The sequence below is a fragment of the Pogoniulus pusillus genome, chromosome 22 (genome assembly GCF_015220805.1).
Source record: "Pogoniulus pusillus isolate bPogPus1 chromosome 22, bPogPus1.pri, whole genome shotgun sequence".
In the NCBI taxonomy this organism is placed as follows: Eukaryota; Metazoa; Chordata; class Aves; order Piciformes; family Lybiidae; genus Pogoniulus; species Pogoniulus pusillus.
In genome coordinates this window covers 10447596-10472514 of record NC_087285.1, presented here as the reverse complement: position 1 = coordinate 10472514, position 24919 = coordinate 10447596, and the positions used below count along the sequence as shown (strand labels likewise).

Below are 24919 nucleotides of genomic sequence, written 5' to 3'. Positions count from 1 at the left end.
GAGGCTGTGCTCTGTTCTACATGAAGAATGGAAACCCTAGGAGAGAAAGGGAAGAAATAAAGAGACCTAAGATGAAGCAGATCAATACATATAAGAAGGAAGGACCTAGAAGAGCAACATCGTTGAAGAATTAGAAGAGCTGTTGAAGTAGAAGTGAAGGATCTGATGGGAAATCAAAAGTACAAAACATATCACAACAGGCCAAGGTCTAGTGCAGGAAATAAAGGCAGGGGGGAAAAAAACATGGAGAAAGAAGGAAAAATACAATTACCTTAAAGAGGCTGCAGGAAGGCTTGGCATGAACTCTGTGTCTCTATCTGTGGCGTACCAAAGTTAGTAGCAAAATCATGCTTAGATTGAGTCTGGGCACAGGAGTCCTCTCCAACAAGTTCATTTGTGGCCATGAAGATCACAGAACCATCAAATGCTTTAGGAGGCAAGTGACCTTTACAGGTCACCCAGTCCAACTCCTCTGTGCTCAGCAGGGACATCTGCAATGAGAGCAGGTTGCTCGACACACCAAACAAGCTGACCTGCGATGGTTCCATCTCCCACCTCTCTGGGCAACCTGGGCCAGGCTCTCGCTACTCTACGCTGAACATTCCTCCTCTCTCTCCAGTCTGAGTCTCTCTCTTTTAGTTCAAACCATCACCCCTTGTCCTGTCACAACAGACCATTCTCAAAGGTCTGACCCCAGGTTTGCATTGGCCCCTTGCAGTCCTGAGGAGCTGCAATAAGGATGCTGCTCATCACACACTGGTAGGGATGTGTGCTCCTGAGCTGGTGGAAACAGCAGCTGGGGAACGTTGTTTTTGCCTTCTGGTACAGCTGGAAAACTATTGACAGGCTGGAGTCACTGGCTGAATGACTCTGTATCTTTAAGAATTCAACAGAATTTCTTATAAGCTGATAGGAAGCAAAAGTGACCTCCTTGAAAGAAACCCAAGATCTTAGAAGATTTGTGTTTGTGAAGAGCATAAGACACTGAGCATTTTTGTGTCTGTTTGTGGAGAGACAAGAGACTGCAAAGAAAGGAAGAGCTCTCCCTGTAGAACTGCAGCTTCACAAGAGCTGGCTTTGATGCACAGTTCCAGAATTAGCATTTCAGAGGAGAAAGCAACACAACCCTTCTTTTTGGAAGCACTTGCAAGCAGGCTTAAGGACTTTATGATTCCTTACTTGTGGACTCCACATAGGATTTACTTCAAAAGTGAAAATTATTTGTTCTCATTCTAGACTTGATGGAACAGGTCCAGAAGAGGCCACAAAGATGATCAGGAAGCTGGAGCACCTCTCCTAGGAGGTCAGGCTGAGGGAGCTGGGGCTGTTGAGCACGGAGAACAGAAGACTTCAGGGACACCTAATAGCAGCCTTCCAGTATCTAAAGCAGGCTATAAGAAGGCTGCAGAGGGACTGTTTACAAATACCTGCAGTGATAGGACAAGGGGCAAGGGTTTGAAAGGAGACAAGAGCAGATTTAGATGGGATGCTAGGAACAAGTTCTTTACCATGAGAGTGCTGGAACACTGCAACAGGTTTCACAGGGAGGTAGCTGAGGTCCCATCCTTGGAGATACTCAAGATCAGGCTGGATAAGGCTCTGAGCAGCCTGATCTAGGGGAGGATGTCCCTGCTGACTGCAGAGGGGTTGGACTAAGTGACCTTCCAATCCAAACCATTCTGTGATTCTATCTTCCAATTCCTGCTATTTCTGCAAATCTTTATGTAGCAAGATTTCATTTCATGGAGCTGACCTTTGGCCACTGGTGCTGCCCTGGCCTTGCTTTGAGTTGCTTCTTTTTATTCCCTGTTGTCTTGCTGTGTAGCTCTTCAGTATCTCTTGCTTTGGTTTTTCCCCCTTAGCTTATCTCAATTAACTGCTTCAGAGATCAAAGACATCATTTGTGCCCCTTTCAGCACTTGGAGTGAAATGCTGGTAGATCAGTCCCTTAGCCTGCAAACTTCTCTTGTTCTACCAAGGTAAAGTAGATCCAACCAATTGAACCTGCTCTCCTGCCACCATTTCACACGCTGCTCTCTGGAAGGTTACAGAGAAACTTGTTGCTTCTCTGTTGTGCTTCATCTGGATAAACTTCAATCATTTTTTTTCCCTAGCCTGCTTCTAGCACTTAAAAAGGATTTAGTGCAGCTCCACAGTGGCCTAGATACGTTTGCCAGCAGGGACCCATGTGTCAGTTCCACTCTTCCTGGGCCTGTCAGCAGTTCATAACCAAAGACATCTCTCCATAATTTTACAGCCAGTCGTTTCCCTCAGTCTAGAGGGGGTTAATTTCTCCCCCCAGCATGACTCCAGATCGTTTTTATACCTCCATGCTTCCCAGGGATTACGTTATCCATGCTCACTTCAAAGTCATGCCTGGCACAATCTGCTTATCTTCAGGTCCTCTGTATTGTCCATGCTAAGCCTAGGCAGACAGATTTATGCCTGCATCTGGCAGCCACGAGAGCTCCCTTTGGTGCTTCAGATGTTTCTCGCTTGGTTTGGAAAGCTGCACACAAATCTGCAGTTGGGTCTTGGCTCCCATGCTTCTCTCTGAGAGTCAGAATTGTATCTCTGGCATTTAGAGTTAGTGATAGAGTCACCATCCCTGGAAGGTGTTAAAGAAATGTCTGGACATGGCACTTGTGGACAGGGTTTAATGGCCATGGTGGTGCTGGGCTGATAGTTGGACTCAATCTTAAGGGTCTCTTCCAACCGAAACAGTTCTGTGATTCAATCTGTTTTAAAGTCTGTACTTAGGGGTTGTTCAGGCTGAGGGTCGTTATCTCTGCAGTATCACCAGGTTGTGGCACAGGGTTGTGTAGTCATCTACATATTTTTAAACCCATGCTGTGAGAATTCATCCCATTCTTCTCCTCCTGCGGCTCCACAGATCTGCTGGGCAAGCTGCACACCTCCCAGACCTGCAGGCCAGATTGCTCGAGTTCTCCTTCAACACTGAGCATTGATCTGCAGCCAAAAGTTCCATCACCAATACAGTGCAGCAGCTGGAACTCCCTCTGTAGCTGAAACTGTCTGTCAGGCCTTCTCTTGGCCATGGGTCTTTTTCAGGAGGTCTATCAGTCCTTCCTCAAATTCTCCCCCTTATGGACAGATACCTTGCATTATTTACACAGAGTATTCACACATTCAGGTGTTCAAGAAATGTGTGGACTGTAGCACTTCGGGAGATGGTTTGGTGGCCATGGTGGTCTTAGGTTGAAAGTTGGATGTGCAGGCTGTGAAGTTGTTGCAGTCACAGAGGGCTCAAAGGCTTTACCCATGGCTGTATCTAAGGGTGTCATCAGGGGCTTTTTCAGGAGAGGAGAAGAATTATCCCTAGTATCAGGTGATAGAACAAGAGAAAATGGCTTGAAATTGTGCCAAGGGCTGGAACTCGATGATCTTCAAAGTTCCTTCCAACCCAAACGATGCTATGGTTCAAGATGAACCACCACAAGCTGCAGAAAGAATTTTCTTCATAGCTGTTCTTCTGGGGACTAGCAAAGTTCCTGTGGTAAGAGACCAAGCAGCTGTGCTCATGGGGGGTGAGCTCTGCTTTCTGATCAGCCTCGAGATATCTTGATATCAGGGTTGGGAAAATTGTTACCAGAGGATATTGATGACACTATCACAACAGTGCATGAACCTCTAAACCCATCAATGCCTTCATCTCATCTGACTGTAAGCAGTTGTGTGTTTTAAATGTGGATCTAAAATAACCCTCAAGAAACAGAAAGGTCACAATTGCTAATTAAAATATTTAGGAGTTGATCACAGAACCAAAGAAAAGAATCTTAGAATTGTTTGGGTTGGAAAAGACCTCTAAGATCACAGAGTCCAACCAGACTCTAACTCCATCAAGGCTGGTGATAACCCATGTCCCTCAGCACCACACCTCTGCCTCTCTGAAACACCTCCCTAGGCAGCCTGTTCCAGTCTTTGAGAACCCTTTCAATGAAGAAGTTTGTTCTAATATCTAACCTAAACCTCCCCTGGTGCAACTTCTTCCCTGAAAGAGTTGTCAAGCCCCAGAACAAGCTGCCCAGGACTATGGTGGAGTCTTCACTCTGGAAGGGATTTAAAAGATGTGTACATGTGATGCTAAGGGATTCAGCAGCAGACTTGGCAGTGCTGGGCTGATGGTTGGACTGGAGGATCTGGAAGGACTTTTCTAGCTTAAATGATTCTATGACTCCTGCTATGCTTAGCCACAAGTGAAAAATGTCCTTCAGAAGAGTAAGAATATGAATGGCTCTGCCCTGGCCAGAGCCCACTTCTGCACATACTGTCCTGCCCCAGGAAGAATGGCTTGGGTTGTAAGGCATCTTAAAACCATCTAGTTCTAACCCCCCTACAATAGGCAGAGATGCCCTACATTAGACCAAGCTGTTCCAGACCTCATCCAACCTGGCCTTGAGCACCACCAGAGGTGGCATCCACAACCTCTCTGAGCAACCCATTCCAGTGTCTCACCACCCTTACTGTAAAGAATTTCTTCCTCATCTCCATTTTTTCTTCCTAATATTCCCAGGATGGGAGCTCAGAACTCTGCACTGCTGTGTGGTGTCTCTGGCTTCTGCTGGTGAATAAATCCTGCAGTGCAGTCTAAACTGGGGTCTTTTTGGATTGAAGATGATACGAAGCTATGGAGTTATTCATTAGGGGAGAAATGTCCTCCCTGCTACCGTGTGAAAGCAGCTGTAATTAACCATCTGAGTATGTGTTTATAAACAGATGTTCTCATCTAAATGTCTTAGAAATAAACAGCTTTCGTAGATGAGTTCTCTCAAACTGCACAAGCTTGGAGAAAGTAGCATTTCGTGGTGTCACAGCAGGCTAATGTTCCCCGTGTATATAACCACAGATTTAGAGTTCACCCAGCCTCAGAGAAAGGAAGGTCCCCAAAAGCAAGACAGTGTCCACAGTAGAATATTCACAGAGCAATAACGTGAAGCAAATTTTCCAGGTTTGGTCTCAGAAGCACTAAAGACTGCTTTGGTTGAAAAAGACCTCTAAGATCATCCAGACCAACCATTGACCTGACACCACTCTGGTCATTAAACCGTCTCCCCAAGTGCCATGTCCACACATTTCTTGAACACCTCCAGGGATCGTGATGCCACCACCTCCCTGGGAAACCTGTTCCTATGTCTCAACCCCCTAAAGAATTTCTTCCTCATCTCCACTCTGAATCTCCACTCTTCCAGCTCAAAGCTCACTGACCTTTACCCTATCACTACAAGCTCTTGCAAAAAGTCCCTCCTCAGCTCTCCTGTAGCCCCTTCAGGTCCTGGAAGGCTCCTCTAAGGTCTTCCAGGCTGAACAGCCCAAACTCTCCCAGCCTGCCCCCATAAGGGAGGTGCTCCAGTCCTCTGGAGTGGCCTCCTCTGGACCTGCTTCAGCAGTTCCATACCCTTCTTGTGCTGGGGGCACTAGAAGCAGACCACCTGCTGTTCTTTTTCCCTTGCATGGGATGAAGGGTTTCCTCTTAGCTGTAAATTGATTGCATCGCTCGAGAAGCATCAGAAGGCAGTCTGAAGAGCTAGCATAAAGCTATCCTTCAAAAGCCCACTAGATTAAGGGAGACTGCAAAGGAATACCAAGAAATTCAGAACCATTTTTCATCGTTTGTGGAACATCAATGAACATTAAGCTAACGTCGTGTGCGTTTCTTTTGCATTTTTAAAGGCAAATCAATATCTCCCAAAAGTCAATGTGGCATGTAAAAACCCTCTAACTTCAAATGAAACGGGGGCAGATTAATTGGGCTTTAAAGGCTGAGCTGTTACTCAGCCTTTCCTCCTGGAAGAATCCCCAAACCTGCCTTTGAAGTGTTGGAAAGAGTATCTCACATGGATGTAACCTGGACTGGGGAAAGAGATGTATGAGGTGCCATGACAGCCAAATCTTGATGCTGCTCCTCAGCACAGTTCCAGCGTGGGTCTTGACTGCCTGTTATCTCCAAATTCACTTAACTGTCCCTAATCTGGATGAGGAGTTGTTCCCTACAACTCCCTGAAAGGAGAGCTGGAGTCAGGTGAGGGTGGCAATAGAATGGAGGAAATGGCCTGAAATGGGATTGTTTAGCCTGGAGAAGAGGAGGCTCAGGGGTGACCTTATTGCTGTCTACAACTACCTGAGGGGTGGTTGTGGCCAGGAGGAGGTTGCTCTCTTCTCTCAGGTGGCCAGCACCAGAACGAGAGGACACAGCCTCAAGCTACACCAGGGGAAATTTAGGCTGGAGGTGAGGAGAAAGTTCTTCACTGAGAGAGTCATTGGACACTGGAATGGGCTGCCCGGGGAGGTGGTGGAGTCGCCGTCCCTGGAGCTGTTCAAGGCAAGGTTGGACGTGGCACTTGGTGCCATGGTCTAGCCTTGAGCTCTGTGGTAAAGGGTTGGACTTGATGATCTGTGAGGTCTCTTCCAACCTTGGTAATACTGTGAGAAATTGTGCCAGGGGAGGCTCAGGTTGGACATGAGGAACAGTTTGTTTGCTGCAAGAGTGGTCAGGCGCTGGAATAGGCTGCCTGGAATAGGCTGGTGGAGTCACCATCCCTGCGGGTGCCAAAGGAATGTGTAGGCATGGCGCTTCAGGACATAGTTTAATGGTCACTGCAGTGAGAGGTTGGGCTGGATGATCTTAGAGGTGTTTTCCAACCAAAACAGTTCTGTGATTCAGAATCGCCTCTTCTCTTCCTTCCGCCTCTTGGATTTATGCCAGTTCCAAGGAAAACCAAACCCAAGAAGTTCTACACTGAAAGGGCCACCTCCTTTCCCCCTTCCACTTCTTTAAGGCAGAAAAACTTTCTCCTTTGCTGTTTTACTCCAGAGGTATTTTTCAATTCCCTGTTTGCTTCCGTACTGACAATTTCTGGTCTTTTCTTGCCCAGAAACGTGCCACACAGGAGCAGCTGGTGAAGCTGGGCTGTGCCAGCAGCAGGCAAACTCAGCCTGCCGGGGATGTCCCACAACCTGCTTTTCCTTGAGGCTGGACTAGATGACATTCAGAGGTCCCTTCCAACCCAGACCACGGTATGATTCTATGGCTCTGCCATGCCTCTGAACACAGCTGCAGACCAGTGCACTACCCACTCGCTTTTTAGTTTAAAAAATGCCCCAATCTGTTAACTTCTCAGTGAGAGACTACTGTAATTTTATGGAGTTCACTCATGTTTCTTCTCAATGAAAACATCCACCCCTTGAGCACTTGCCAGAGCACAACCCTGTCTCTCTTCCTGCTCCTTTAGTATTTCTTCTCATTTCCTCAGCTACCTTGAGGGGAGTTTTGGGGCGGTTTTTTTCACGAGTTTGCCCCCAAACCACCCATCCCAGCTTCCACCCTTCTCTAGAGCTGCCCTCCCGAGCCCCAGGGCAGCTTTCCCATGGCTCTTTGCCTCTCTCCAGCGCAGGGCTCCCCTCGGGGGAGCGGCTTTCTCCATGAAGCCCACCCCGGGGCGAAGCGGCAAGGGGCTAAGTTTGCGATGGCCGGGCCGGGGGCAAGACCCCCGGGTGGAAGTGACTGACGGCGAGGGCAAGCCCTCCTCCGGCTCAGCGCTGCCCCCCTGGGTAGGAAGCTGAGAAAGTGAGAGAGGAAAGAAGCGGAGCGATCTCCGCGGTCACCCAGGGCTGGCGTCCGCCGGCAGCAGAGCGGAGACAGCGGGGAGGGAGAGCCGCGGCCGCCCTGGCGAGGAGGCGAGAAGCGGCGCGTCCGGTGGCCCCTCGCCGCCCCACGGCCGCTTGCAGTTGCCCGCTTCAGCCAACAGGTTGCACCGTTACCCCTCGCTCGGGCGCCGGCGGCCGCTGCCCCGCGGTGCTGGGCGAGGAGGTGCGAGCGCCGGCGGCTCGCGCCGCGCTGAGCCGTGCCCAGCCGTGCCGGGGCGAAGTGTGCCTGGGCAGCGGGAGCGGGCGGGCAGCGGCTGCCGTCGCTCGCGGTGCCGCCGCTGTCTCCACTCCCTCTCCACGTCGAGGAGGCGGGAGGAGGGAGGGAGAGAGGGAGGGGGCAGGGGAGGAGGAGGCGGCCGCCGCCGTCCTCCATTTTGTGGTGGGGAGCGAGCACTGCCGCGCGCGGCGCTGCCCAGCGGAGGGACGGGACGGGGAGGCGCAGAGGGAAGGCAGGAGGAGGAGAAGAAGAGGGAGGGGGGGCGAAGTCCGCGGAGCCAATTAGCGCTAATTAACTGAGGGGGCGCCGCGGCGGTGACGGGCGGAGAGTAGGTTAGGGTCTCGGTCCGGCGGCAGGAGGAGGAGCGTGGGGAACGGTGCTGGCTGCCGCCGCGGCCCCCGGAGGGGCGGCTGTTGACTTCCTCGCCCCCGCCCGCTTCTTTGCCCCTTCCAGCCGCTGCCGCCCCCGGGGCGCGATGGCAGTTGGCGGCTGAAGGAGCCCCAGCGCCCTCCTCTGGACGAGGTAAGCGAACCGGGGGGTCCCGCGGGGGGCAGCGGCTAAGCCCAGCTCAGCCTTATGCCCGGGAAGTTCCCGGGAGGCGGCGGCGGGGGAGGCGGCGACGGCGGTGCCCCCGCAGGAATGCCCCGAGCGCGGGGGGGGGTAGGGGAAGCCGAGCCTAGCCGAGCCGCCCCCGGAAGGATCGCGGGGTGGGACTGGAGGGGACGCGGCGGAGCCCGGAGCTGCCCCCGAGGTGGGTGTCCGCACAGGAAAGCGGCGAGGCTGCGGGGATCCCCCACCCCAGCTGCGGGAGGTGGGATCCCCTTCCCCACGCTAACTGCGGTCCAGCTGCCCGGCCGCCCCTGCGCTTCGTCCCGGGGTGTTGGCCGGGGAAAGCGGGGTCTGCAGCGCCGGGGCAGGGGGGCGAGAAAAGGGGAGCGGAGCCCGGAGAGCAGCCGTGGGCTGGTCTGGTTTTGCAGAAGTGGGTGTGCCAAGGAGACAGCTCAACAGGTCTCGGCACATTGCTCTGAAAACTCTACTTTGCACAGCAGAATTGGGTGTAATCCGGCAGTTTTAAGTGTCCGTAGCTTTCCCCCTCCCCCCCCAGCTTCTACCTCCCCACTTTGGGCAGACTCGCTGATTTTTGACACGTTTCCTACGCTGGGTGGTTCGCTGCTGGTTTTTTTTTGGTGTTTTTGGACCTTGGGGAAATTGTCAGATGGAATAACTGCATTTTTCCTCCCCTGCACGTGAAGCAAAATTAAATTAATAAACAAAAAAAAACCCAGAAAGATAAAACTGGAGGTAGATCGTTGAAACGTGTTTTCTAGTCAGTCTTGCAGTGTCCACCTTAAAACAGCCCAGTGAGATTTCTGAGCAGTCGGTAAGGTTCGGGGGGCTGCCGGGGGCTGCCTCAGCCCTGTCCTGCAGCATAAGCTGTGTGCCCAGTTGGCTTGGTGGCAGCTCGGCTCCCTAGGCATGACCTGGCACCTTGGCTGACGGACCCTCTGCTTGGGGACGCAGAAGGGCTGCACAAAACCATGTCCGGGGACTGCCAAGGGTTTTCGTGTTCAGCTGCTTCTGCTCAGGATATTTCACCCAGGCCAAAGCTCGCTGGGGCCACCTTAATTTTTTTTTTCCACGTGTGGGGACTTCTTGTTGATTGCAGCTTTAACTTTGGCATGGAGAAGGCAGCAGCCTTCAGCAGCAGGCTGGAGAAAATGGGTGGCAGAGATGGTTTATAATTAAGACAGCTGTGAAGTTGTGAGCATTCTTGGGTCTCTGTTTAATGGATAATTCCATCGCCGGGCTTTAACTTAGGCATTGCCTCCTCTGATGAGCTGGGGGGAGGGGGGTGAGCTGATGGCTGTTGGCTGTTCGCTCTTAGTATTGGGCCACAGACAAACAGTATAGGAAGAATTTACAGTGGTTCTCCAAATATTTATGTTTTGTGCTGAAAATAAATAACAAACAGATGAAACTTGGGGGATTTGTTTTCAGCATTCAGCGTGTTTGGAGGATGGCCGCGAGCTGTGAAGAGTGTTCCCAGCTAGTAACAATTCAACTTTAATTTTACATAGTTTTTAGTTGTATGCTTCAGACTCATTCGAAGAGTTGTCTTGAGTTTATTTTAAGGTTCGATGGTTGTGTTTTTAAGCTGAATCTGTGCAAAGATGGCAGACTCTGTGTTTTTTGGTGGAGAGGTGGTGTAGCTCCTGGACAAGAGCAAGCCACTTGGATTTTGGCTAGCTGGTTTGGGAGGCTCTGGAGGTTCAGTACCTGTTGGGATAAATCCAGACCTGCAGAAAAGAGAGAGCAGACCCAGCAAAGGTGGAATCCAGATCTACAGAAAAGAGAGAGCAGACCCAACAAAGGTGATAAATTGCCTTCTCCCCAGCCCTGCTCAAGATGTAATTAGATACCAGGGAAAGTTGCCTTCCAAAATGTGCGAATTGGGTACTTCAGCAATTCTTCTGCTTCTTGCTAGGATGGGGAACAGAGCTAGAGAGTGATGAGAAGGATGTGCTGTATCCTGAAGCAGAGTTGCTTGCATGCATGCAGGATTACCACTTTGGGTATGGCAAGCTTTAAAAAATAAGCACCCTTGCTGCCAGTCAGAAACGTTGAAAACAAAACCCATTTGGGGTTGAGAGGGACGTGGCACAAGTCAGTTGGCAGCTCGATTTGCTGTGTTTTATTCTCAGAGCAGCTAAACCAGGTTCTCCGGGCTAATGATTTAGACTTCTTAAAGCTGTTATTAAAATATCCTTGCTGTGCTAACTTTGAGTGCTTCCGATCTTTTTATAGCTGATGTTACAGTAATGGATTCCAAAGAATTGCTTCACTCGTCGGATCAAGACGAAACGAGGAAGAATGCGCTCCTCAGTACCAAAGGAGGGATCGTGATGGACTTCCATCCACCCTTCAGGGGTGGAGCTACTGTCCAAGGCCCTGTGTCTACATCTCCTCTCCCTGCATCTTCTCAGTCAGATTCCAATCAGCAACCTGCCTTGGCCGACTTTTCAAAAGGATTAGTAAACAATGTGCCTCAGCCAGACCTCTCCAAGGCGGTGTCGCTCTCGATGGGACTGTACATGTGTGAAACAGACTCCAAAGTGATGGGAAACGACCTTGGATTTTCACAGCAGGGCCAAATCGGCATCTCTGCTGGGGAAACGGACTTCAGGCTCCTGGAAGAAAGTATTGCCAGCTTGAACAAGTCCTCGAGCCTGGCTGAGGACTCGAAGGGAGCGGGATCGTCTGAGGTGCCTCTGGAGCCGGATTTCCCAGGCATGGCTGCCCGCAACATCCCTTTGGAGTCAGGAACTGCAGTCCAAAGCCAGGTTGGCTCAAATGGTGGCAACTTGAAGTTGTTCTCTGAAGACCAAAGCACCCTGGATATTCTCCAGGATTTGGAATTGCCGCCAGTGTCCCCTGGCAAAGAGCCCAATGGGAGCCCGTGGAGGCTTGACCCCTTGCTCGATGACGGTGGCTTGCTGTCCCCTATATCTGCAGACGATGCCTTCCTCCTGGAAGGAACCCTCGGTGAAGACTGCAAGCCTCCTATTTTATCTGACACTAAACCTAAAATTAATGACCATGGTGACCTTTTACCCAGTTCCAAAATGCCGATGCCTCAAGTGAAAACAGAAAAGGAAGACTTCATTGAACTCTGTACTCCTGGCATAAAGCAAGAAAACATGGGCCCAGTTTACTGTCAGGCAAACTTCTCTGGGTCAAATCTGCTGGGTACTAAAGTCTCTGCCATCTCCATCCATGGTGTCAGTACCTCTGGGGGACAGATGTATCACTATGATTTAAATACTGCGTCGCTCTCTCAGCAGCAGGATCAGAAACCAATTTTTAATATCATTCCATCACTTCCTGCCAGTTCAGAAAATTGGAATAGGTGCCAGGGATCCGGGGATGAGACGTTAGCTCCTTTGGGAACGCTCAACCTCTCTGGCAGACCTGCTTTCTCTAATGGCTATTCAAGGTAATTGGTTTTTCCTTGCTCTTTATTAAAATACTACAAGGATGTTTAGCACGACTGCTTGCATGCAGCTTGGTCTGGGAGCTTGGGGAAGGTCATCCCTTTCCCGTTTGTCTGCTCTACAGCTCCGGGGTATGATTATCTTACAACAGGATAGTCGCTTTAACCCAGTGCACAACTGTTGGGGTTAAAGGGGAGAAAAAAGAGGAGGGGAGCTGGCATGCTTGGAAGAGAAATAAATCCATGCAAATCATAAGACACAACCTAGAGGAGAAACTGAGTGCGTGGCAGAAGGATCCATGCAGAAGGAAGAGATCTAGAAGGAAGTATTCTAAGTGTATACAAAAGCTGCTTCTTTCTCAAGAGTTAGGGGATCAATTGCTCTGGGGTGGTTGGGTCTTTTTTTTTTTTCCCCTCCCTGGTGTTACTCAAATGTTATGCACAAAAATAACTTGTGTTGCTGGGTAAATCTCTAGAGTTGCATTTAAGCCGCAGCGGAGTTTTAGCTTTGCTGGGTTTTGCATTTACCTTACATGGAGAAGAAGATTCCGCGTAGGAAGCGCTCGGCAGTTTGTTTAATAACTGCATTTAAAGAGATAAGGATATTTGCAGGGAGATCTAAACATACCTGGAATTTAACTCTTTAAAGAGGGCTTTGCTTTGTGGGTGGTTCTTGAGAGCAGTGTGTTTTGGGGGAGCTGGTTAGTATGTGTTGCAAGTGGCTCTGGAGTAGTGTTTACTACAAGTGGTTCAATGGTGCCGATACTCGGCTGAACCACATTTTTCCTCAGCCCTTCAGGAGCAAAGGGGTGTTTGGTGGCAGCTTCCCAGTGTCCATCTCCCTGCCGTGAGCACAGGTTCTGATGAGTGCCTACACCTGGTTGCATGTTTTCCCTACCAGTGCATTGTTTCACATACACTCACTCCAGCACAGCGTTCGATCTCAATGGAGGAAGAGGATTTTGCTGTGGAGTCTTGGTTAGAAAATGGCACTTTGAGTGCAAATATGTCCAAGTAATGGTAGCCTTTCAGTGAAAGGGTTTTGGCTTAAGTTTATTTGTTGCCTCACTGGGACTCGATCTCTGGGGTGTTCACCAGCAGTCCCTACACAGTGTTTACTCCCTTTTCCCATGGCTGGGATGAGGTGTGCGAGCATTTCTTCTTTGTTTCAGGAAGACAACTTTTTTGCTTGCTTTCATTCTGGAGTTCTTTCATCATTTTTTTATTTCTGTCGTGAAGATGAGGTTGGAATTTTTGGTTTGGGTTTTGGGGGGGTTTTGTTTGTTTGTTTGTTCTTTTTTCTTTGAAGCATTCCAAGTCATTTTCAGCGTGAGGAGTTTGTGGATTGAGTCCAGTTCATGGCTGTGGAAGGTGACCTGTATTTTGACAGTCGAAATTCTTGGTGCTAACCTTTCGCAGTCCTGCTTTCCTCCTTGTTTGCAGTTTGTCTCCTGGGGGGGGTTGTGTATTTTGGTGGCGTTTTTTGTTTTCCCCTCACTTCAATGGCAAGCACCTTAAAAACTGCGTCTAAGCAAGACGAACTCTTTCAGGGTTCCGGAGGTGACTTTCAGTGACTGTTGAAATAAGCAGATTCCTCCTAGCTGTGGAAACATCAGTTGTGAGAACACCTCTGTGGAGTTCATGCCTTGTGTTTGTTTGCTGGAATTAGTGAAGCCGCTCCAAGGAGAGTCCCAGGCAGGGGGTGCTTTGCACGTAGAGCTTTGCCCGGCTTCGGGGGAATTCCATACACAATTTACTACACCCTGTGTCTGCTGCACTGTGAGGAAAAACCCACTCGGTACTACAGAATCCCCCCCGACCCCAGGGAGACGAGGCCAGCCAGCAGTGCCTGAGGTTCTGGCGGCTCTTAAGAAGCAGGTTTGTGCTGGGGGTGTTCGTGTTGGAGCTAAGCAGGGAGTGCTGGGGGAGAACGTCCCAGGCATGGTGGGCAGGGCTCAGCCTGCACCGCGGGACAGTGTTAACAGCACTGTGCTGCTGCAAGTGTTTGCCGCCTTGCTTTCTGCAACCTCGCCTTGTCTTTTCTTGCTCTCTTTTGCCTTGTTTTTTCCCCCCTAATAATTTAAAGGAGTGCATAAAAATTTTTGGGGTGGCTCCAAGTTGAGTTTTGCATTAAAATTCAGCATTCCCAGCTCTTATGGGCCCTGTTCTTACTTCTTGAGGATTTTTACACACTAAAACTACAAGGTCTGATTCTCAAAACAGCATCGGCTCGGTTTGGTGTTTGGTTGTTTGGGTTTGTTTTGTTTTTCTGGCTCACAAAATAGAGGCAACTCCATTTTCTGCGTCAAATGTTGGCGATACTGAACAAACCTGGGGTTTGAAGCAGCAATTCTCTTTCTTGCTGACCCTCGGCAGGAATATTTGGTCTACGCTGGGTTGGTTTAAGGTGCTGTATTGTGGATTTGTTTGTTTGGTCTCGCAGAAGACTTAACGAAATTGGCATTTGTTTCAGAAACAAAGCAAGGGTTATCCTGCCAGGTTCCTGTGGTGGTTTCTTTTTCGTTGTGTGAGGTGAAGGCTGGGATTTTTGAGAATAAGGAATTGCTGGAGTTCGGTTTTACTACAGGAGATAATTCTTGGTGGAATTATTACCATTAATTACGTAGTAAACACAGGGAAGGGAAGCTGCCTGTCTGGTGCTCAGGCAGTGTTTAACCTGCTCCAGTGCAAAGCGTGTGCGTGATGCCTCTTGGTAGAAAGGCAGTTCAGAACTGATGCCATGCGGGTTTTGAGTGCTGGCTTTAATGAGACAAGTGATAATCAGGGCTGAGAAAACTAATCAATTTCCCAGTAGTTGGTAGGACTTACTTTGAAGTTAACAAGGAGAATACTGAACTTCAGAGGCTGGTTCGAAGTGAATGTATTGGCAATAGCCAATAAATCGCCTGCAGCTCGGGGTTGTGAGGAGCCTGCCAGTGCTTGTGCTGACGGGCAGGACTTGGAGCTGCAGCTCAGGGTTTCAGCAGCTGATACTCCAAATCTGCAGCAGCAGCAGCGAAACTCCAAAGCCAGCAGGTGGTCTTCATGGTGGGGTTGATTTGGTGAGGTCTGCCAGCTGTGTGAGCGGGCTGCTGATCAGTTGCACTGTGGCCAGCTCAGGTGGATGTAATAAGAGGGAGGGAAAGGAGGCAGAGACAATTAGCCTTAGATTTTCTTTAATGGCAGAGGTGAGCCAGCTTCTGGAAGAGGAGTACAACAGGCTTGGGAGCATTTGGGAAATGCTTCCCTGAAGAGGAGAGGGTATGATGGTGTCTGTCTCCAGTGGGATAGTCTTTGTGATTTACGAGACAAAGTCCAGAGCAAACTGTTAAATATCAAGGAAATGATTTTAGCAATGCACACCCCTAGGACTCTTGTGTGGTATATACATTAAATCCAACACTCAACCTTTTCATTCCTCCCACTTCCTGGAGATGTGGCTTGTTATGGGGGGAGCGAAGGCTGCTGAGAAACAAGGCAGCCACGCAGGGGTTTCTGAGTGAGGGAAAAACCTCAGCCAGCAGCTGGAATCTGCAGCAACTGGGCCCCACTGGCAGTGTTAGGGCTTCTCTTGTTACATTTGACATCGTTCCTAGTACTTAAGCTTGTGGGGGATAAGGATCATTAAGGAAGTTTAAGAAAGGGCAAGAGCTGAGTGAAGCTGCGAAAGAGGAGGAGAAGCTGGAAGGGGGAACGACTGTTGCTGATTGGTCGTGGTCCAAAGCCGTGCTTGCAGAAGTCACCTTTCTGCTGTCCCTCTGTAGCTGGGATTCTCCCTGGACTTGGATATTTTACTAGAAGGAAGGGGGAAAAAAAGTGATCATTTGCTAGAAATGGTAAAGGTCAGTTGTCCGTTTGTCTTACTGCATTGTTCCAGCTTGGCTGTTGGCCAAGGCCGGTGGCTTGGCAGGGTTGGATGTTGTGCTTTAAGCGTTGTCTGACTCAGCAGTATATAATGTATGGGCCATATGGAAATAGGCCTTTTTTAATCATTCTATTTTGATACAGAAACCAGACTTGTTATTTGGAGGGAGCGCTCGGGGTTTCAGCCGTCTGTGTTGTGATTTGTCAGCTTAATGCAATACTGTACTTGGGGTTTGGGTCTTGGACCTGCCTGACACAACATCTAATTCTTCTGGCAGAAAGGGGGGCTTGGGAATGTCCTGCAGAATGTGCTCTGAGGCAGCTTGAGAAATGATAGTGGCATAAGATGGAGCCCACTGCCGCCAGCTGGGGCTGAGCCTTTTCAACTGCCTGCTAGCTGAGAAGTGTTTTCAGGGAGGTGGTGGAGTTGCCGTCCATGGAGGTGTTCAAAAAAAGCCTGGATGAGGCACTTAGTGCCATGGTCTAGTTGATTGGATAGGGTTGGGTAATAGTTTGGACTGGATGATCTTGGAGATCTCTTCCAACCTGGTTGATTGTATGGTTCTAAAATTCCAACCCAAATAGTTGATATCTGCTGATCTAATTCCCCCTGCGTTGATCTCTGTTTTAAACCCACTTAGAAAACACAAGTTCATCTTTGTTGCCCTTTTTCGTGGCACTGCCTCTGTTGGACAACCTGGTCCTCAAAGTCCTACCCCACAAGAGCAAAGTAAGGCTTAGATGTCCTGTTATGGGCAAGGACACCTTCCGCTAGACCAGGTGGCTCAAGGCCCCATCCAGCCTGGTATTGAGCAGGAGGCATCCACAACCTCCCTGAACAACCTATTCTGGAGTCTCACCGTTCTCACTCTAAGGAATTTCTTCCTAATCTCCAGTCCATGTCCGCCCTCTTCCAGTCTCAACCCATTGCCTCTCGTCATATATCTACAAACTCTTGTAAAAAGGCTCCTCCCAGCTTTCTTCTGGTGTTGAAGCCCTTCTGCTCTGTTGCTGGTGGTGAGAGCAAAGCTAGTGTTGAACCAACTCACAGATCTCTCATAAATGTGAAGTGCATAGACTCATAGAATCATTAAGGTTGGGGAAGACCTCTAACATTGTCAAGTCTAACCACCATGGCCACTAAACCACATTTTAAGATGGATGAGATTGGATGATGGATGGGATTCAAAAGGAGCATTAGCTTCTGGAAATGATCAAAGTGGCTTTGACAGGCAGGGAATACTGAGGTGAAGATGCCCAGCATGGAGAAGACAAAGGGGCATCATAGAACCATAGAATTGTTTTGGTTGGAAAAGCCCTCTAAGCTCATCAAACTAAGACCACCATGGCCATTAAAGCATGTCCCCAAGTGCCATGTCCAAACACCACATATGTATTTCACCACCCCTACATCAGATATTAACACTGTTGAGAACAAATTTGTCTTGGAGCTGCAAACATCACTTCTTACTTGGATGGTGGCTGGACTGACAACTTGACTCCTATTAGGGTGGTAACAAAACTTTCAGCTACACTTCTTTCTGGTTTCCTTTTTAATTGGTGTGCAATATTCACTCAAGAAAACTTTCAAGTCGCTATCCTCTCACCTAGTGTAAGCTGGTTGCAATAAGCTAGCAAATGTTTTAGTTATTTCTATGTTTTTGTAGCTTGTGGCTTCTGGGTTTCTTCAGAGTGATGTTTTTCGGAGCAAATAAGGGATCCAGTGTTGACACTTGAGTGAAAAATGTGATTTGGAGCCTTCTTCTTGGGACATTGTGTTAAATCTCTTCCCCACTGTCCTGGGGAACATTGGTTCCCATACCGCTAGATGTTGCCATCAGTGTCTTCTCCACAAGATTTACAAGAGGAGAGCACTCAGAAATTTGCCTGGGAGAAAATGAACATCTGTGTCTTGGTGGTGACTTCTCACAAGCCCCTTGTTTGTGGAGTACTGCAGAGCACAATTGAATCTCCGTTTGTTTTCTGGGGTAGAGGGAAGCTGCCGGAGCTGATGTCCTACCACTGGTGGTGCAGTGTAGCACAAAGTGTGTGTTCTGCAAATAGTCCCAGTGTCATTACTGGGATCACAGAACGGTAGGGGTTGGAAGGGACCTCTGAAGAGTCCAATCCCCGCTCCAAAGCAAGGCGCCTAGGGCAGGTCACACAGGAATGTGTCCAGAGGGATCTTGAAATTCTCTAGAGAAGGAGACTCCACAGCCTCGCTTTGCAGCCTGCTCCAGGGCTCCAGCACCCTCACAGCAAAGAAGTTCCTCGTGATATAGAGGTGGAAGGTGGACATGAGTCAGCAATGGGCACCTGCTGTGGTCCTGCTACCTGCATGGCAGTAGAACACGATGAGCTTTGAGGGTCCCTTCCAACCTGATGCGTTCTGTGGCAGCCATTTCTAGTGCAGTCTGTGCTTGAGCAGCCAGGACACTCAGATCCCAGGGGTTAATCCCATTCCCAGTGCTGGGTTCTGGACATAGTAGGCAGATGGTGTCAGTGGATAGGCTCATCCTCATGAGACAGGAGTGAACCAATACAGCTGGAATAGATGACCCCCACAAAACATGATGATTTCAGCTCATTGTCTTGGTGCTGACTTCACATCCACCAGTCTCAAGTATCTGTGGGAAAAAAAATTCAGTTCAACCATTGCAGCTCCTCTGGCTGTATATGAGGGTGAGATGGCTAAATCCAGCTGCTTCCAGTTTGAACTGGCCCTTCACTGAGCACCTGCAGAAGAACCAGAAGAGAGAACTGGGGCAACCGTCCATATCAACCCAGGCAGGGGGATGACAGGGTTCAGAGCAGCCCTGCAGAAAAGAACTTGGGGGTGCTGGGGAGTGAGAACCTGGACATGAGCCAGCAGTGGGCTCTGCCAGGACAGTGGCAGCCTTGCCAGCATCAGAAGAACCATGGCTGGCAGATGGAGAGAGAGCATTCTGCCCCTCAACTCTGCTGTGGTGAGACTTCTGGAGTCCTCTGTCCAGCTCTGGGACCCTCAACGAAAGAGAGAGCAGGTCCAGAGGGAGCCATGAAGATGACCAGAGGGCTGGAGCATTGCCCCTGTGGGGAGCAGCTGAGGGAGTGGGGGCTGTTCAGCATGGAGAAGGGAAGGCTTGGGGAGACCTTAAAGCTACATTTCAATACTTGAAGAAGACTTATGGGAAGGCTGGGGAAGAACTGTTTAGAAGGGCCTGTGGTGATGGCATTAACTGGAGCAGGACAGATTTAGGTTGGCCATCTGGAGGAAGTTCTTGACAATGAGGGTGGTGAAATACTGGAAAAGGTTGCCCAGGGATGTGCTAGAGGCCTCATCCCTGGAGACATTCAGGGTCAGACTCGATGTGGCCCTGGGCAGCCAGCTCTAGTTGAAGGTGTCCCTGCTGAGTGCAGGGAGGGGTTGGACAGGATGACCTTTGAGGATCCCTTCTAACCTGATGCAGTCTGTGAAACTGTGAGAGCAACCAGCATGAAGTGTATCCCACTGGTGTGGTGGAGCACCTCAGTGTCACAGATGTAATTAACAGGAAACTGCAAGACTGGATGTGCAGCCCTGGCTGCCTTCCCACAGCAGGACAAGCAGGGATGGGTTGTCCCCACCACAGAACGAGTCCAGCACCTTGAATGATGGTGGTTAGTGGAGAGGTGAGTAATGGTGCTTCCAGAAGCAGTGTGTTGGCTTGGAAAAACAATTTAGTGCAATTACTTTGTCTCTCCTGGAGGTTTTTCTTCTTACCTCATCTTCACTCCAGAGGAGGTGTAATGTTGTGCACCTGCCTCCTACATCCTTGCCTGACTCAGCTTACGCTAACCTCTGCCGTCACGTTCTCTGGCAGGCTGCTTCTCCTGGCTGAAACAAAGTCTTCTTGTGTCTGAGCTGCTTGCAGTGGAGGTGTGTCAGCAGTGGCAGAAGCACATCTGTTCTGCTGCTGGAGAGGAGAAAAGCTCTGCAGAGAGATCTGGCCAGGCTGGGTCAGTGGGCTGAGGTCAATAGGATGGGATTCAGCAGGGCCAAGTGGTGGGTCCTGCACCTGGGTCACATGGGCCAGCAGTGTGCTCAGGTGGCCAGGAAGGCCACCAGCATCCTGGCTTGGATCAGCAATGATGTGGGCAGCAGTAGCAGGGAAATGATTGTGTCCCTGCCCTGGACACTGGTGAGGCCACAAGTCAAATCCTGAGTTCACTTTTGGGCCTCTCACTCCCAAGAAGGACATTGAGGGTCTGGAGCAGGTCCAGAGAAGGGCAACAAGGCTGGTGAAAGGTCTGGAGAACAGGGCTGGTGAGGAGCAGCTGAAGGGACTAGGGTTGTTTAGTCTGGAGATGAAGAGGCTGAGGGCAAACCTGGTGCTCAGGGTCTTGTAATGACAGGACAAGGGGTAATGGGTTTAAACTGGCAGAGGGGAGATTCAAACTAGATGTTAGGAAGGGGCTCTTTCCAGTGAGGGTGGTGAGACACTGGCATAGGTTGCCCAGGGAGACTGTGGATGCTCCCTCCCTGGAAGTATTCAAGGCCAGGTTGGATGAGGCCTTGAGTGCTGGCCCATGGCAGGGGGTTGGAGCTGAATGAGCTTTGAGGTCCCTTCCACCCTAAGCCGTTCTATGATTCTGTGGTTCTCTACAGCTCCCTGAAAGGAGATTTGGGCCAGGTGGGAGTTGGCCTCTTCTCTCTGTTATCAAGTGATAGAGCAAGAGAAAATTAGTTGAAATTGTATCAGGGGAGATTAGTTTGGACATGAGGAACAATTTCTTTGCTGCAGGAGTGTCCAGGCATTGGAACAGGCTGCCCAGGGAGCAGGTGGAGTCCCCATCCCTGAAGATGTTTGAGAACCCTGTGGAGGTGGCACCTGGGACCGTGGTTTAGTGGCCGTGGTGGTATCGGGTTGACAGTTGGGCTCTGACCTTGGAGGGCTTTTCCAGCTGAAACAATTCCAGGATTCATCCCACGGCTGCTCACGTGTCCCAGCGGTGTGCCATGAGGGGTAACCCACAGCTTCCCCAGCTCCTGCTCAGGGCCACCACCTGCCCTTCAGTTTGGTAACACAGGTGATGTCAGCTTCTCTTGTTGTATGTGAGCCTGCAGTTCAGATGCCTGGGCACGCTGCTACTGAGCCAGGATGTCATGTAGAGTTTTATGGTCATGCTTCCTTACATCAATAATCACTACAATTGTGTGGATTTCTGCAGGAAATGTGCTCCTCAGAAGTTGCCTTGACACCTTGTGTGGAGTACATGGCTGTGTTAGCCTAGTGCTGGACTTGGAACTCCTGGAGAGGGTCCAGAGGAGACCATGAAGGTGATCAGAGGGCTGGAGCACCTTCCCTGTGGGGAGGCAAGGCTGGGAGAGCCTGTTCAGCCCAGAGAAGAGAAGGCTCTGGGGAGACCCTAAAGTGGCCTTGAAGTACTTGAAGGGGCTGCAGGAGAGATGAGGAGGCACTTTGTTCAAAGGCGTGGAGTGACAGGATGAGGGGTGATGGTTTCAAGCTGGACTGTGATGACATAGGAAGAAAATGTGTGCCTATGAGAGTGGTGAGATGCTGGAACAGGTTGCCCATAGAAGCAGTGGATGCCTTCTCCATGAATGTGTCCCAAGACCAGCTTGGATGAGGCCTTGGAGCAGCCTGGTCTAGTAGGAGGTGTCCCTGCCCATGGCAGGGGATTGGAACGAGGTGATCTTTAAGGCCCCTTCCCACCCCACCCAGCCTGAGATGCGATGGTTCTCTGTAGTTTATTCAGTACTCAGCATGTGGAGGTGATTTTACAGCTCGGGGGCTTTGTTTATTTGGGGGTTCTTTTTGAGGGTCTGAGATCTGATGCTTTGGGGCATCAGGAAGACTCAGGAAAGTCCTCTAATTGTCCTTACTTGGTGGAAGATGGTCCTACCCATGGCAGGGGGGTCAGAACTAGATGGTCTTTGGGGTCCCTTCCAACCCCATCTCTTAGATCTGTCCTGGTGGGTTCTGGCTGCATCTTGCCTCGGATTAGAAACTTGGGAGTGCGGAGTGTGGTGTGTTGGGGTTTCTCATGTGAGTGCTCCTGTCTCTGAGTACTTGGCTACCAGCTTCTCCTGGAGGCACTCCTTGAGAAGAGAGGCTTGGAGGTGGATGACCTCTTTGTTCACAAGTAGGCAGCAGCTTGGCTGTGTCTCTGGTGGGGTGAGAGGGGTGTGGAAAAAGGACCTCTGTGGTTGCAAGTTTTGTGGAATTTTTAGAAAATGAGGTTTTGGAGTTGAATGAGAACCCTGCAGCCATGGCACTGCTCCTTCCCAGCTCTGGGAATGGTGCTGGGAGAGGCTTTGCTTTGGTCCTTTGCCACTGGACCTTCAGAGAGGGCACTGCTGCCTGGGGGGCAGCATCACAGAATGCTGGGGGTTTGAAAGGACCTCAAAAGATTGAGTCCAGAGCAGGATCACCTAGAGTGGGTCACACAGGAACTCCTCCAGGCAGGTTTTGAATGTGCCTTCACAAGCTTTCTGGGCAGCCTGCTCCTGTACATCGGTGCCTGGCTTTGCTTCTGACTTAAGAGCATCTGTAAGTTCTCCAGACCCTGTGTGGTGTCTCTGAACCTTCCCACGCAGTCATAACTGGCTCCTTGAGAGCACAAGTGTGAAGTTCTGGGGTTCTTCACCATTTTTGTTGCCAAGCTTGTAAAGGGCTGTTGTGCCTGCTGGGCTGAGTCTGGTATCTGTGACAGAAAAGAGCAGCTGATGCAGTTTGTTCTGGTTGTCATCACTTGGAGAACCTGCTCGCCTGGTGTGCCTGTGATCCTCTCTAATGATGGCGTAGCAGGGTCTGGGAGGCTTTGCTGTGACTTGGTGTGGAACGAGAGCTCTGCCCGCTGAGTGCTGCCAGGCCGTGGCAGATGACAATTGCTTTGTGGTAGAGCATCTCCAGGAGAATAGGAGCCACGCTTTGGGGTGTTCCTTGTGGCGAGCTGGATGTGGTGTGCCTCTGGGCTTCAGCGGTCTCTGCTGGAGCCTCTCCCTGCTGCTCTCCTCAGCAGTGTTTGACTGCTTTTAATTCATTCACTGACACTTCTAAGAACTGAGGACACAGGGCAGGGCTCTGACAGAGGCTGGCTGTCAAACTGGAGGATTGTGTGAACAGTCAGTCAAAGGTTGTGCAGAGCAATGTTCCTCATTATCACTGCAGGCTGGGGGATGATGAGATTGAAAGCAGCCCTGTGGAAAGGAATCTGGGAGTCCTGGTGGTCAGCAGGGTGACCATGAGCCAGCAGCGTAGCCAAGAAGGCCGATGGCATTCTGGGGTGCATTAAGAAGGGTATGGCCAGCAGGTTGAGGGAAGGTTTTCCTGTCCCCCTCGTCTGCCCTGATGAGGCAACATCTGCAGCACTGAGACCAGCTCTGGGCTCCTCAGTTCAAGAGGGACAGAGACTTGCTGGAGAGGGTACAGCAGAGGGCTACAAAGGTGCTGAAGTGACTGGAACATCTCTTTGAGGAGGAAAGACGTAGGGAGTTGGGGCCTTTAGTCTGGAGAAGAGCAGACTGAGGGCAGATCTCATCAATACTGAAAGGGGGGATCACAGGAGGATGGGACTGAGCTTTTTTCAGTGGTACCCACTGACAGGACAAGGGGTAATGGGCACAAACCTGAACATGAGAAGCTCCATCTAAACATGAGGAGGAGTTTCTTTAATTGAAGGGTGCTGGAGCACTGGAACAGGCTGCCCAGAGAGGTGGAGTCTCCATCTCTGGAGACATTCAAACCCCACCTGGATGTGTTTCTGTTTGACCTTCTCTAGGTGACTCTGCCTACCCAGGGGGCTTGGACTTTATGATCCTCAGAGGATCCCTTCCAACCCCTGCCATTCTGTGGTTGTAAGCTTTCTAGTTCCATCTCCTGATTTCAGCTGCTACATTACCTAGCTGGTTTTTTTTTCCTCTCTCATGGCTTTTTGGGTGTTTTTTGTGAGTTACTTCTGGTGCCAGGTCCTTGGATGGTTTGTTTTGCCTGTTGATTTTCTGTTAATCTTGTGTTCTCTTTGAATCGCTCCAAGAATGAAGTGCCAGGATGAGGCTGATATACTTGCAGATATAATTAGACTTTCTTTTTTAAGAGCTCTGCATCTTGCTTCTCTGCAAACATGGAAGGGATTAGAATATCAGTCAATATAAGCTATTGAAGAAAAGCAATCATATCTGAGAACAGGCATTTTAAAAGGCTTGAAAAATTAGAGCTTTTCAGCTTTTGGGTGCTGGAAATGAGTGAAGGAGGATGGAATTTAACTTCGTGGTTTAATTTTAGTAAGATAATAGATGTTTGTTGACTGCAGGCTGCATGTGAATGACCAGATCCTGAATGCTGGAAATCCTTCTAAAATGGTCTTTAATCAGTGGGAAAAACTTAACTTCAAAGGGAGAGAAATAGCAGGAGAGTAGGATGAAATCAGGATGGGTTGCAGAAGAGAAGCTAGGGGCTCTCCTCTTCTCTCCTTGGTTACAAGCTGAGGCAGGGAAGGTCCAGGCTGGATATTAGGAAATATTTCTTCACTGGAAGGGGCTATCAAGCATTGGAATGGCCTGCCCAGGGCAGTGGTGGAGTCACCATCCCTGGGGGTGTTCAAGAGGTGTGTGGACCTGGTGCTTTGGGACGTGATTTAGTGTTGAACCTTAAGTGCTGGGTCGGAGGCTGGACTGGATGATCTCGAAGGTTTCTTCCAACCAGATATATTTTGTGATTCTGAGCAGGTGAAGGAGTCCTGTCACTTGGGCAGGGTGCTGGCTTCTCAGGCTGGGGTGTGCAGTTTGTGGAAGCCAGGTAGTGTGGACACTGAATGCAGAAACTAAGAACTAGACAGGGAGGGAAAATATGTTAGGAAGAAATTCTTTAGAGTGAGGGTGGTGAGACACTGGAACAGCTGTGGATGCCCCCTCCCTGGAGGTGTTCAAGGCCAGGTTGGATGGGGCCTTGAGCAGCCTGCTCTAGTGGAAGGTGTCCCTGCCCATGGCAGGCGGTTGGAACTGGATGATCTGTAGAGTCCCTTCCAAGCCAAACCATTCTGTGCATCTGTGCTATGCTCAGCACATAAAACTGGGGTAAGAAGAAGGAAGGAGGAGGGGGCATTTGGAGTGGTGTTCTTTGTGTTCCGAGTCACCATTACATGTGATGGAGCCCTGCTCTCCAGGAGGTGGCTGAACACCTGCCTGACCATGGGAAGGA

General features: G+C 50.0%; 1 protein-coding gene and 1 long non-coding RNA gene across 3 annotated transcripts in view; both read left to right on the top strand.

Moving 5' to 3' along the window:
• The window catches only part of LOC135185175 (uncharacterized), a 31311-nt gene extending 23694 nt beyond the window's left edge, over positions 1–7617 (top strand). The window contains exon 2 of the long non-coding RNA XR_010306387.1: positions 6894–7617. This is a non-coding gene — a long non-coding RNA (uncharacterized LOC135185175). The remainder of the gene's footprint in view (positions 1–6893) is intronic.
• Positions 7618–8119: 502 nt separating this feature from the next.
• The window catches only part of NR3C1 (nuclear receptor subfamily 3 group C member 1), an 84773-nt gene continuing 67973 nt past the window's right edge, over positions 8120–24919 (top strand). The window contains exons 1-2 of one of the 2 annotated variants that reach the window (XM_064161682.1): positions 8120–8404; positions 10688–11876. In XM_064161682.1, coding sequence (XP_064017752.1) covers positions 10702–11876 — 1175 coding nt within the window. In that variant the 5' untranslated portion in view covers positions 8120–8404; positions 10688–10701. Of the gene's footprint in view, positions 8405–10138; positions 10255–10687; positions 11877–24919 lie in introns of those variants that run through there. The other variant, XM_064161681.1, reaches the window with a different exon arrangement.